General features: G+C 43.9%; 1 protein-coding gene across 3 annotated transcripts in view; it reads left to right on the top strand.

Annotated features, from left to right (window-relative positions):
* The window catches only part of PDE8A (phosphodiesterase 8A), a 145,153-nt gene that overhangs the window by 71,955 nt on the left and 59,389 nt on the right, over positions 1 to 13,809 (top strand). For all 3 annotated transcript variants that reach the window (XM_040257495.1, XM_040257494.1, XM_040257493.1), the window contains exons 2-3: positions 3,199 to 3,255; positions 4,692 to 4,882. In XM_040257495.1, coding sequence (XP_040113429.1) covers positions 3,199 to 3,255; positions 4,692 to 4,882 — 248 coding nt within the window. The remainder of the gene's footprint in view (positions 1 to 3,198; positions 3,256 to 4,691; positions 4,883 to 13,809) is intronic.

The following is a 13,809-nucleotide window of genomic DNA, read 5'->3' as shown; positions in this document are numbered from 1 at the left end:
GAAGTTGTTTACTCTCTGAGGAACGGCTGCTGACGTCTGCTCGCTGAGTAATGTCATCAGATTTCCTGGTGGTGGTTATTTTGGGGGGGCAATGGTAAGTAGCTGTCTGGCCCTGCCGGGACACCGCTCAACAGAGGTCCTGAGAGCCGGACATACCCCGTAGACAGGATGTAAGGTTAGAATGCAGTCAAGTTAAGTAAATACAGTCAGTGTTCATGACAAAATAGAATTGCTGAGACATTAATGTTTGAAATGACACTGCTAAAATTATATTGAGGTGGAATCTAAGATCTTTAAAGACAATCTGGAGCTTCTTTTCTTTCTTAGAATTAATGCAATGGTGAGTTATTTTTATAAGTTGAGATCATAAAGGGACATTGTCCTTTGTAAAAGTTCCTTCATCCACTTTTGGTGAAGACCATGTCCTCAGAATTGTTTTCCCAGGAGGAGTGGGACTTTTGCCCTTAGCTGCCCATATTTTTATCTTGTCCTTCAGGTTGTGACCAACACTATATACAAATATATATGTATTTTTTTAAATCAAGCTAGTCATTAGCATTTTAAAGTTTTACTAATTATTGCCTTTAACTTATTGTTCTCTCCCCCATTTCCTAAAGTTTTAACTGTTGATTTTCTCAAATGTAGTGAATTGGAAGCTTAGTATATTTACTTAATTCTTGTTTCATGACAGAAAGATCTAAGACTAAGTTTTGCCTCTGAGTAAAATTTTCTAGTATCCTGTAGGCCTCGTTACATTATATTCACGTTTTTATTATTTTCCAAGTAATCTATAGGTAGAGTTTGCATTCCCCTCTCTGATCCAGCACTTACATGAGTTAATATTTTCTAAATTTCCAGGGAGGGGCTGTTTCTTATGTTTTTATTTTTGGTTTGATTGCTTTATGTTTGGAAATAAAGACTGTACAAGTTTTGTTTTTAGGAATATGTTTTAAGGTTTCCTTTGTGACCTGGTACCTATTTTTATGCTATTCATAAGTACTTTTTCTTCCCCTTTGAGACTTTATTTTTTTATCTCCTTGATCCTTCACAGTAAATGTCATGAGCATCCTTTGTAAGAGGCTGCAGCCCGTGGTTAACATAGAGGACCCAAATGTTGCAGCTACTTTATCCTGGGCGGTGGCACAGCCCTCCTGTTGACTGTTTTCTCTCTTCTTTCATGAAACTCCACCTCTCAACACTGTAGAAAATTAGCAAAATGAATTTTCCTTCTTTTTCCTGTCATTTTCTTCCTTCTTCCTCAGTGGCTTCACTGTCTTCTTCAAGCAGTAGGCTTCTGTCATTTCTTGTTCTTTGATTTCATTCACTTCCTAATAAAAAACAACAAAAACTTCATTGTTCTTTGGTCTCTCTTGGTGCCTCTTGCCTTCCTTCCTAATGCATTGTGAGAGTGACTATACAGAGTGCCTCTCTCTCTAGAGACTCTCTTGGGGCCTCCTGGGTCATCATCTCTCAGAAATTCTGGCTTTAGCATCCATCTGTGGCTCCCAATGAGGCTGGCCTGTGGCTGCCCAGCTCCAGAGGAGAGACGGTGCCATGGGACGTCCGTGCTCACCCTTCCTTTACGCTGCAGAGATCCGTCCTCAGTCTCGGGTCTAGAGGAGCAGCGACCCTCATCCTTACACCTTCTGAGGGATGAGGTTCCTACAAAGCAAGGAAACGGAGCCTTTGTCCCATAATTAGTAGATGTCAGCTTCTCACAGTTAGAAGTAGACACGGATGTCCTCCGTCACTCCACAGGTTTTGTTACATGGATTTACTGTAGGATGGATCACTGCTTGAGGGGAGAAATGGGACCTGGGCAGGCAGGTAGGAAGTATCTTGTGAGGTTTCTAGATCTAGTTCTACTGCTGCTGTGGTTTTGGTTTGAAATCATACCATCACCCAGAGGCCTCAGGTAGTGTAGAAGTCCTGCCAACACACACACTGTTTCTGGAGAAACTGCAAAAACGTGTCTCTTCTTCCGGGTAGCAGCCCAGGGCCAGGGCTCATGGCCTGGGGCTGGATTTCAGCCTCCACCCCCCCTCCCTTGTGCTCCTTTTGTAGCGCACAGACTTCCCAGCCCTTCCAGTGGCCCTGGGCTTGCAGCACAATTTATAGAACTAAACAGACTGGTTGGCTCAGTCCCAGCTACTGTGTGGCCTTAAACAAAGTACTTGGAACCTCCAATTCCCAGTGTGAACTCCCAACGTGTTGCAGAGATGCAGTGAGATATAACTATGTTCAGCCCTTAGTGCAGCACCCAGCTGAGCTCTCCATTGGCGCTGTGATTCTTATTACTTGTTGGGGTTTGGTTATGACATTGTATTTTTAAGAATTATTAACTTATTTATTTATTTGGCTGTGCTCTGCCTAAGGCGCAGCACATGGGATCTTTTTTATGTTTGCGGCACGCGAATTCTTAGTTGCGGCATGTGGATCTGGTTCTCTGACCAGGAATCAAACCTGGGCCCCCTGCCTTGGCCACGTGGAGTCTTAGCCACCAGACCACTGGAGAAGTCCCCAGTGATACTGTATTTATCTTTGTGTGTTGGTTTTAAGTTCTCAAGTAGATAAGCTTTTTTTTCCTCTGTGTGGCTTGTGGGATTATAGTTCCCCTACCAGAGATCGAACCCAGGCTCCAGCAGTGAGAGTGCGGAATCCTAACCACTGCACTGCCAGGGAATTTCCAGTAGGCATTTATTGATAACCATTGTGTATAGAGAAGGGGTCTTTGGCTCTAAATGTCCTGTGGTTCTGCTTACTGGATTTCATTATTTTTGTGCCATTTTAGATGTAAGGGTTCCTTGTCCGTCAGGGAAAAGATGGGAGTAGACATGGGAAGGACCCAGCATTCATTCAGTGTCTAATCTGTGGGGTTCTTTATATTATATGCCTCCTGATCTCTGTAACAAGTGAGGAATTGAGGCTGAAGATGGGCAGTTCACTTAGAGTCACACACAGCTAGAAAAAGAAAAGCTGAGAGCAGACACATTTTATTTGTCCTTCTCTGCGCTCCACCTTTCCTGCGGTTTATAAGGAGAAACCTGGGTTCTCTCCATCTAATAAGTATTTATGTAATTTTTCTCTAGAGTAGAAATTTCACTTTCATCTGTGGCACTGATTAGAGAGAGCAACATTTAAGCAAGTTTATCTTTTTTTTTTTTCCTTTTTAATTTTAAGCAGATCTTTTTCTTTCAGGTAGCAGTAGCTGATGTGCAATTTGGCCCCATGAGATTTCATCCAGATCAACTCCAGGTAATAATACACAATGCTATAATCCTCACCTTAATCGTCTCTAAAAATGGGGAGGGAAAGGATATACACTGAAAGTAACCTTCTCTTTTAGATAAAATATTGGATCCATGTTAAATTCCCTGAGCTTGATAGCAGTACTACAGTTATATCAGGGAATATTTTTTTCTTAAAAATATAGATGAATTTATTCTGTATTTATTTTGTATGAATCATCTGTATTTACAGATGAAGAAATGTCTGCAACCTACTTTAAAAATTAAAAGGTTCAGCAAAATAATAATAATAATTGTGTGTGTGTGTGTGTGTGTGTGTGTGTGTGTGTGTGTGGAGAGAGAGAGCAAAGGTGTAAAAATGTTACCAATTCATGAAATTAAAAGAGGGGGTCACTAGCATTCATTGTCATTCATAACTTCCTGTAGGTTTGAAATTTTCTAAAATAAAGTAAAAGCGTAGTCTGTGCAAGGGTACTGAATCAGCTCCAGCAGAGAGAAACTATCTGCAAATTTTCTAGTCCAAACTCTTAAACAAAATAACCAACTGAAATTAAGCTCCAAAGTGACCAGATGCCCCACGAACACACACTGTTAGAATTTGTAACATGTGAAAAGCACTGGCGGAAATTTGCTGTTTACTTCTGTTGTATTTGTGCACCCCAGTAAGCTTAGAGGAACCCAGTCCTCAGGAACAGGGTTTCTGTCAGCTTCGCAGTCTCTTCCCCTCAGGCCGGCCAGCCTGGGTGTGAAGGGGGATGGGGCGGCATGCCTGTACCAGGTTGGCACAGGCACCTGGCCGCACAGGGCAGTGGCGGCCGCAGGCCTCACCTGCCCGGGCCGGGCACAGGGGCGCCAGCTGGCTCTCGCACCTGGAGCTATTCCCGTGTCACTAAATGAGCAGGTTTGAAAGCGTCACATTTTGGTCTGCTTTGAATCTCCTCTCTTACAATCAAAGTGATTTTTTTAAACTTGGAGGAATTAAGAAGTCTTGAGTCAGATTATTTAATACTTTAAATATTATTTAAAGTATTAAGTATTTTAAGAACTTGACTGAAATATTGGCATTTACCATCTAAGGACTTAACCTAGTTAACTTCCTGTTAACTAAAATTTGTGTTTTGATTGATTTGGTTTTAAGATGAAATACTTAAGTCTTTGTTGAATTCTTCCAATGGGCTTATTAGCAGAAGAAATAAGCATTTGACTCATGCTCTGACTTCCAGACTCAGAACAGCTAGAATAGCTCTTGTTTCAGGGAGCTGAGCAGTAACGTTGATGAGTTACATGGAGGAAAAGGATTTACTCAACAGATTGTAATGCTTACATATGTATACTTGCCTTGAAAATACTTGGGAGTTTTCTATGGGCTTCTAAGACATGACAGTTCTAACAGCATCTTTTTTTTTTTTTTTAAAAAGAAGTGTTCATGCTTTTTTGATTCAGGTACTTTTAGTGTTTACCAAAGAAGATAACCAGTGTAATGGATTCTGCAGGGCGTGTGAAAAAGCAGGGTTTATGTGTACAGTTACCAAGGAGGCTCAGACTGCCCTCTCCTGTTTCTTGGACAAACACCATGACATCATCATTATAGACCACAGAAATTCCCGACATCTGGATGCTGAGGCACTGTGCAGGTGAGCCTGAGAAGTGGGCCTCAAGAGTCCTGTGGCATTTGTGACAATAAATGCAGTCCTGAAATACATTCAGTTGAATTCAGTGTCTTTTAAGTTTCCTTCCATGCATGTAAAATGAACAAGCCGTTAGACTATATTATCGGGCTTCCCTGGTGGCTAATCAGTTCAGTTCAGTTGCTCAGTCATGTCTGACTCTTTGCAACCCCATGAATCGCAGCACACCAAGCCTCCCTGTCCATCACCAACTCCTGGAGTTCACTCAGACTCACGTCCATCGAGTCCGTGATGCCATCCAGCCATCTCATCCTCTGTCGTCCCCTTCTCCTCCTGCCCCCAATCCCTCCCAGCATCAGAGTCTTTTCCAGTGAGTCAGTTCTTCGCATGAGGTGGCCAAAGTACTGGAGATTGAGCTCTAGCATCATTCCTTCCAAAAAAATCCCAGGACTGATCTCCTTTAGGATGGACTGGTTCACAGTTCAGAAGCATCAATTCTTCAGCACTCAGCCTTCTTCACAGTCCAACTCTCACATCCATACATGACTACTGGGAAAACCATAGCCTTGACTAGATGGACCTTAGTCGGCAAAGTAATATCTCTGCTTTTGAATATGCTATCTAGGTTGGTCATAACTTTTCTTTTCTTTCTGGTGGCTGATACAGTAAAGAATTCATCTGTAGTGCGGGAGACCTGTGTTTGATTCCTGGGTTGGGAAGAGCCTCTGGAGAAGGAAATGGCAATCCACTCTAGTATTTTTGCCTGGGAAATCCCATGGTCAGAGAAACCTGGTGGGCTGCAGTCCATGGGGTCACAAAGAGTCAGACACGACTAAGCAACTAACACTTTCACTTTAGAATATTATTACTTTTAGGAGTGGTCTTTATCTCTTTTGTTTCATTTTGCTTTGCTTAAAGAAAATATGAATGTGAACTGTTAGGGTTAAGATGAAATCCCATATGTCATTAACCACAACTGCCACCTGCATAGGACTGCAACAAGAGTTATTGTCATTTTCTAGATGTTTTAAAAGTTACAACACATTTGAACATTGTCTTCCAATCTTAGGCAAATGTCCCTTGTTTTTAATACTTGCAGAAAATCAATATCATGAGAGAATTTGTGAGGCAGACATAAATCTAAGAAAGTTGCTTTCTCAAGAAAAGTCATTTGTTGCTGATGGAAGCAAAGCAAAAGTGAAATATCAGTTTTATTTAAAAGGAAGCTTTACTTGAGGGAAGACAAATCATAATTTGAATATAATGTAAAATTTTATAATGTGTTAATTTTCCAGTTCCAATTCAGTCACTCAGTTGTGTCCGACTCTGCGACCCCATGGATTGCGGCACGCCAGTCTTCCCTGCCCATCACCAACTCCCGGAGCTTATTCAAACTCTTGTCCATTGAGTCAGTGATGCCATCCAACCATCTCATCCTCTGTCATCCCCTTCTCCTCCTGCCCTCAATCTTTCCCAGCATCAGAGTCTTTTCAAATGAGTCAGCTCCTTGCATCAGGTGCCCAAAGTATTAAAGTTTCAGCTTCAACATGAGTCCTTCCAATGAATATTCAGGACTGATTTCCTTTAGGATGGACTGGTTTGATCTTCTTGCAGTCCAAGGGACTCTGAAAAGTCTTCTCCAACACCACGGTTCAAAAGCATCAATTCTTCTGCATTCAGCTTTCTTTATAGTCCAACTCTCACATCCATACATGACTACTGGAAAAACCATAGCTTTGACTAGTCGGACCTTTGTTGGCAAAGTAATGTCTCTGCTTTTTAATATGCTGTCTAGGTTGGTCATAACTTTCCTTCCAAGAGTAAGCATCTTTTAATTTCATGGCTGCAATCACCATCTGTAGTGATTTTGGAGCCGAAAAAAATAAAGTCTGACACTGTTTCCACTGTTTCCCCATCTGTTTGCCATGAAGTGATGGGGCTGGGTGTTAATTTTAGGGATGTTTAAATCTTGGTTTTTAAGAGCTAGAAAAGATTAAAAGCTAAATATTAATGTAACGATTTAAAAACTGAGCTGACAAGAAATTGACATCCCATCAGAAGGCTATTTATGGGTACATGGTGACTTCTGTGTACTTGAGAACTCACCTGTCAGGTGGTCAGACAAGGTGGCTTTCTCCTTGGTGTGATCCACGTCTGTTCAGACTTGCCCCCGGTCTCAGTCTCAGGCCCGCTTTGCTGCCTGCCCCCCTTTCCTGTTACTGTCGGGTTGATGACAGTTAGCCATTGTCCCTGGAGCCAGATCTGTCGGACATGCCATCTGGCAGTGCACCCGTGAGGGCTGCGGAGGTGTGGAGGGAGTCCTGACCCCGGGGCCTAGCCTCTGGCCTTCAGGTCACTTTATATCTTCTCTGAGGATGTGTTTTCTCAGCTGTAAATCTGGAACATTTGGTTTCCAAGATCCTTTCTCTCTCCCCAACATTTGATGGATGGCATTCAGAGGAAGGGAAGAAAATGTCTCAGTTACATTGTGCTTATAGTCTTGATGGAGTGCTGCGAGGCAGGAGAGGTATCTGAAGAGGGCCAGAGAGCCCAGATAGAAGAGGTGAGAGGGATGAGGTGCTGAGGAAAACCTGGCTTCCTTCGTAGTCTTATCCAGGTCCAGACCCGGCCACAGATGTGTGCAGAACAGTGACCTTCACACTTACAAACATGGCCTTGCTAGACCGTCCAGGGCTCTAAGGGAAAGATTAAATTGTGGTAGTTATGTTCTGCCTTTTTTTTTTAAACTTTTTATTTTCTATGGGAGTATAGCTAATTAACAGTATTGTGATAGTTGCAGGTACACAGCAGAGCAACTCAGCCATACGTATACATGTGTCCATTCTCCCTGAAACTCCCCTCCCATCCAGGCTGCCACATAACATTGAGTAGAGTTCCTTGTGCTGTACACTAGGACCTTGTTGGTTATCCACTTTTTAAATTTATTTATTTATTTTGGTTATCCACTTTAAATATATGCTCTACTTTTTTTTTTTTTTTTTTTTTACTGTGGAATGCGAAAGTAGAAAGTCAAGAAACACCTGGAGTAACTGGCCTTGGGGTACAGAATGAAGCAGGGTAAAGGCTAACACAGTTTTGCTAAGAGAATGCACTCGTCATAGCAAGCACCCTCTTCTAACAGCACAAGAGAAGACTCTAAACATGGACATTACCAGATGGTCAGTACTGAAATCAGATTGATTATATTCTTTGTACCCAAAATGGAGAAGTTCTATACAGTAAGCAAAAACAAGACCAGGAGCTCACTGTGGCTCTCAGATCATGACACCTTATTGCCAAATTCAGACTTAAATTGAAGAAAGTAGGGAAAACCACTAGACCATTCAGGTATGACCTAAATCAAATCCCTTACCATTATACAGTGAAAGTGACAAATAGATTCAAGGGATTAGATCTGATAGACAGAGTGCCTGAAGAGCTATGGACGGAGGTTCATGACATTGTATAGGAGACAGGGATCAAGACCATCCCCAAGAAAAAGAATTGGAAAAAAGCAAAATGGTTGTCTGAGGAAGTCTTAAAAATAGCTGTGAGAAGAGGAGAAGCGAAAAGCAAAGGAGAAAAGGAAAGATACAACCATCTGAATGCAGAGTTCCAAAGAAGAGCAAGGAGAGATCAGAAAGCCTTCCTCAGAGATCAGTGCAAAGAAATAGAGGAAAACAATAGAATGAGAAAGACTAGAGATCTCTTCAAGAAAATTAGAGATACCAAGGGAACATTTCATGCAAAGATGGGTGCACAGTAAAGGACAGAGATGGTATGGACCTAACAGAAGCAGAAGATATTAAGAGGTGGCAAGAATACACAGAAGAACTGTACAAAAAAGATCTCCATGACCCAGATAATCACGATGGTGTGATCACTCACCTAGAGCCAGACATCCTGGAATGCGAAGTCAAGGGGGCCTTAGGAAGCATCACTATGAACAAAGCTAGTGGAGGTGATGGCATTCCAGTTGAGCTATTTCAAATCCTAAAAGATGATGCTGTGAAAGTGCTGCACTCAATATGCCAGCAAATTTGGAAAACTCAGCAGTGGCCAGAGGACTGGAAAAGGTCAGTTTTCATTCCAATCCCAAAGAAAGGCAATGCCAAAGAATGCTCAAACTGCTGCACAGTTGCACTCATCTCACATGCTAGTAATGCTCAAAATTCTCCAAGCCAGGTTTCAACAGTGTGTGAACCGTGAACTTCCAGATGTTCAAGCTGGTTTTAGAAAAGGCAGAGGAACCAGAGATCAAATTGCCAACATCGGTTGGATCATGGAAAAAGCAAGAGAGTTCCAGAAAAACATCTATTTCTGCTTTATTGACTGTGCCAAAGCCTTTGACTGTGGATCACAATAAACTGCAAAATTCTTTAAGAGATGGGAATACCAGACCACTTGACCTGCCTCCTGAGAAATCTGTATGCAGGTCAGGAAGCAACAGTTAGAACTGGACATGGAACAACAGACTGGTACCAAATCAGGAAAGGAGTACATCAAGGCTGTATATTGTCACCCTGCTTATTTAACATATATGCAGTTCAGTTCAGTCGCTCAGTTGTGTCTGACTCTTTGCGACCCCATGAATCGCAGCACACCAGGCCTCCCTATCCATCACCAACTCCCAGAGTTCACTCAGACTCACGTGCATCGAGTCAGTGATGCCATCCAGCCATCTCATCCTCTGTCGTCCCCTTCTCCTCCTGCCCCAATCCCTCCCAGCATCAGAGTCTTTTCCAGTGAGTCAACTCTTCGCATGAGATGGCCAAAGTACTGGAGTTTCAGCTTTAGCATCATTCCTTCCAAAGAAATCCCAGGGCTAATCTCCTTCAGAATGGACTGGTTGGATCTCCTTGCAGTCCAAGGGACTCTCAAGAGTCTTCTCCAACACCACAGTTCAAAAGCATCAATTCTCGGCTCTCAGCTTTCTTCACAGTCCAACTCTCACATCCATACATGACTACAGGAAAAACCATAGCCTTGACTAGACGGACCTTTGTTGGCAAAGTAATGTCTCTGCTTTTGAATATACTATCTAGGTTGGTCATAACTTTTCTTCCAAGGAGTAATCGTCTTTTAATTTCATGGCTGCAGTCACCATCTGCAGTGATTTTGGAGCCCCCCCAAAATAAAGTCTGACACTGTTTCCACTGTTTGCCATGAAGTGATGGGGCCAGATGCCATGATCTTCGTTTTCTGAATGTTGAGTTTTAAGCCAACTTTTTCACTCTCCACTTTCACTTTCATCAAGAGGCTTTTTAGTTCCTCTTCACTTTCTGCCATAAGGGTGGTGTCATCTGCATATCTGAGGTTATTGAGATTTCTCCTGGCAATCTTGATTCCAGCTTGTGTTTCTTCCAGCCCAGCGTTTCTCATAATGTACTCTGCATAGAAGTTAAATAAGCAGGGTGACAATACACAGCCTTGACGTACTCCTTTTCCTATTTGGAACCAGTCTGTTGTTCCATGTCCAGTTCTAACTGTTGCTTCCTGACTTGCATACAGATTTCTCAAGAGGCAGGTCAGGTGGTCTGGTATTCCCATCTCTTTCAGAATTTTCCACAGTTTATTGCATAAACATATATGCAGAGTACATCATAAGAAACATTGGGCTGGAAGAAGCACAAGCTGGAATCAAGATTGCCAGGAGAAATATCAATAACCTCAGATATGCAGATGACACCACCCTTATGGCAGAAAGTGATAAACTAAAGAGCTTCTTGTTGAAAGTGAAAGAGGAGAGTGAAAAAGTTGGCTTAAAACTCAACATTCAGAAAACTAAGATCATGGTCTCTAGTCCCATCACTTTATGGGAAATAGACGGGGAAACAGTGGCAGACTTTATATTTTTGGGCTCCAAAATCACTGCAGATGGTGACTGCAGCCATGAAATTCAAAGACACTTGTTTCTTGGAAGAAAAGTTATAATCAATCTAGACAGCATATTAAAAGTAGAAACATTACTTTGCCAACAAAGGTCCATCTAGTCAAGGCTATGGTTTTTCCAGTAGTCATGTATGGATGTGAAAGTTGGACTATAAAGATAGTTGAGCGCAGAAGAATTGATGCTTTTGAACTGTGGTGTTGGAGAAGACTCTTGAGAGTCCCTTGGACTGCAAGGAGATCCAACCAGTCCATCCTAAAGGAGATCAGTCCTGGGTGTTATTGGAAGGACTGATGTTGAAGCTGAAACTCCAATACTTTGGGCACCTGATGCAAAGAGCTGACTCACTTGAAAAGTCCCTGATGCTGGGAAAGATTGAGGGCAGGAGGAGAAGGGGACGACAGAGCATGAGATGGTTGGATGGCATCACTGACTCAATGGACCTGAGTTTGAGTAAGCTCCAGGAGTGGGTGATGGGCAGGGAGGCCTGGTGTGCTGCAGTCCATGGGGTCGCAAAGAGTCGGACACGACTGAGCAACTGAACTGAACTGAAAAATACATATAAGACTTCCCTCGTAAAGACTCTGCCTGCCAGTGGAGGATGCACAGGTTCCAAATTCCTGGGAGTCAGTAAGATCCCCTGGAGGAGATGACAACCCACTTCAGTTTCTTGCCTGGGAAATCCCATGGACAGAGGAGTCTGGTGGGCTACATTCCATGGGGTCACAGAAGAGTCGGACACAACTTAGTGAATAAACAACAACAAATACATATAACATGCAATTATGCTCCACTTTTTTAGGTGGGAAAATGTTCTATTTTTACACATTTTGGGAATGGAATCTTCTGACCCAGGGATTGAACCTGGGTCTGTCACTTTTCACGCAGATTCTTTACCATCTGAGCCACCAGGGAAGCCCTCTAAACAAATAGGGTAACTTATTCAGCAAATTTTTATTGATATATAAATGTCCAGTTTTACAGTTTGAAAATAGAGAAGGTGACTTGGGTTGCTTCTTAAGTGGTTTTAGAGACACACAGACTGTCATGTGTGCATGCCCTCTCCAAGTCCCCACCACCATCCGCCCAGCCTCTCATGGGGCTTAGGGGTCCCAAGGGGCAGTCCTGGGTTTCAGAAGTTCTCCACGTTGAGCCCAGCTTTGTCCACATTTTGCCCAGGGGTCACTAGAACAGTTCTAACCCCTTTCCCCCACTTTCCAACTTCTGAGGGCAGGGCTGGTCTTTTCAGGGTGGACACATCCTCGCTGCTGTCACACAGTGTGGTCTCATAGTCCAGTCCCAGAAAGAGGGTCTCTTCTCTGTACCTTCCTCCAGTCAGGAGCTCTTGTCAGCCTGGCTCCAGAACTGAAAAGCCCCCAGGTTTGGGAGGACGAGTGTGGAGCAAGCAGAGCAGTGTTCCCCCTTGTGTTGGCTGGAGAGCTGACCTCTGCACGTGCTCCCCAGTCATGTTCCCTTCCTGATGGCTGTGTCACAGCCCTGTCGAGAATCTGGAGTCTCTCTCACTAGCTGTTTTCTACCACATCATATTTGTCTTGTTGGCTGAGGATTTGCAAGGGGGAGGGACCCTTGTGCCATTTGTAAGGAGTTTTCTAGAGGCAAGAGTGGACCTTGATTTATCTTGCTGGTCAGTTTCATCTCCATTCTGGCCCTTACCTGGTTTATATCCCTTGAGATCATCCCTTTAAGGGGGCCTGCCCACTTTGGACTGTCCCTTCAAGGACACTCTCCAGGATCTCCCTCCTGCCTGCTTGACTGTCCCTTCAAGGACTCTGTCCAGGATCTCCCTCCTGAACCTGCTCTCCACTTACACGTCTCACGAGACCTTAGCCCTGGCGGAGCTCCATCTGTCCCTTCATCTTCCTTTTGGTACACCTGATCAACACCCCTGAGTAGAGTTTTTCGTCAGTTGCTGACTTTTCTCAGCAGTTGTGGCTGCCACCTGGAGAGTGAAGTAGGAGATGGACAGGGCCGAGGCCAGCCAGTCCGCTGAGGTCAGGGCCCCCTCCCAACTTCCCATGGCGACAAAAGCTGACCACGGCCATTAGCAAACCAAGATAAGATGACAGATGTGTCGAAAGTCGGGAGACAGAGAAGGACAGGCTCCCTGCCAAGTCTCTTATGCTGTGGGGACTAGTACAGGAGCCTGTTCTGGGAATGTTCTCTGCAGCTGAAATCCCAGGCCCTAGAGGAAGGAAGAGGGAAGAAGCTAGCTTCACTCCAACTGCGTACCTCTGAGTCTGCTGCTGGAGCCACACCAACCAGAGCCGAGAACCACCACTTCTGTGACTCGCTTTCTACATCCACTGGAAAAACAGGACAGGGAGCAGAGGGAGGCAGACAAAGATAATGGTTTCTCTTGCTGTGTTTAAGAAGGCTGGAGGCATGAGGAGCCTGGCATCAGTCCTTCACCTACTGCGTTATCAAGGCAGTGAACTGCATTAATTCTCAGTTTAGAGAAGGGGGGAGAGAGCAGGCCAGGAGGCTGCTCTGTGTAGCAGGCCCGTGCACACCTGCTGGCGGCGTGCTCTGAGCACGAACTTGCTCCTGTTGCCTGCTCTGCAGGCCCAGACCTAAGAGAAAGATGGCTGCTAACGCCCAGGCGGTCACCTCTGACCCTCCCTGCTACAGACACGCTGCCTGGTTGATGACGCTCCAGCTCAAGAACAAAGATGGGGCCCTGTATAAAGCTGCCAAGTAATGGAGGGGGAAAGAATGGCCTTAAAGACTAAGAAAATTTTTTTCTATAAGCAGCTGAAGGGACTTCCCTGGTGGTCCAGTGGCTAAGACTTTTTGCTCCTAATGCAGGGGGCCCAGGTTCCATCCCTGGTCAGGGTACTAGATCCCACATGCTGCAACTAAGAGCTTTCAGGCGACAGCTAAAGATGCAGCGTGCCACAACTGAGATCTAGCAGAGCCAAATAATGAGTATATTTTTAAAAGCTGCCAAAAAACCCCTCTGAAGAACCTTTTAGAAGACATACGCTTAGTGTCCTCAGAAGAAATGAAGAAATACTCCTCTGTG

This window comes from Oryx dammah, unplaced genomic scaffold (assembly GCF_014754425.2).
Source record: "Oryx dammah isolate SB20612 unplaced genomic scaffold, SCBI_Odam_1.1 HiC_scaffold_16, whole genome shotgun sequence".
NCBI lineage: Eukaryota > Metazoa > Chordata > Mammalia > Artiodactyla > Bovidae > Oryx > Oryx dammah.
This window is presented reverse-complemented; position numbering and strand designations above follow the sequence as displayed.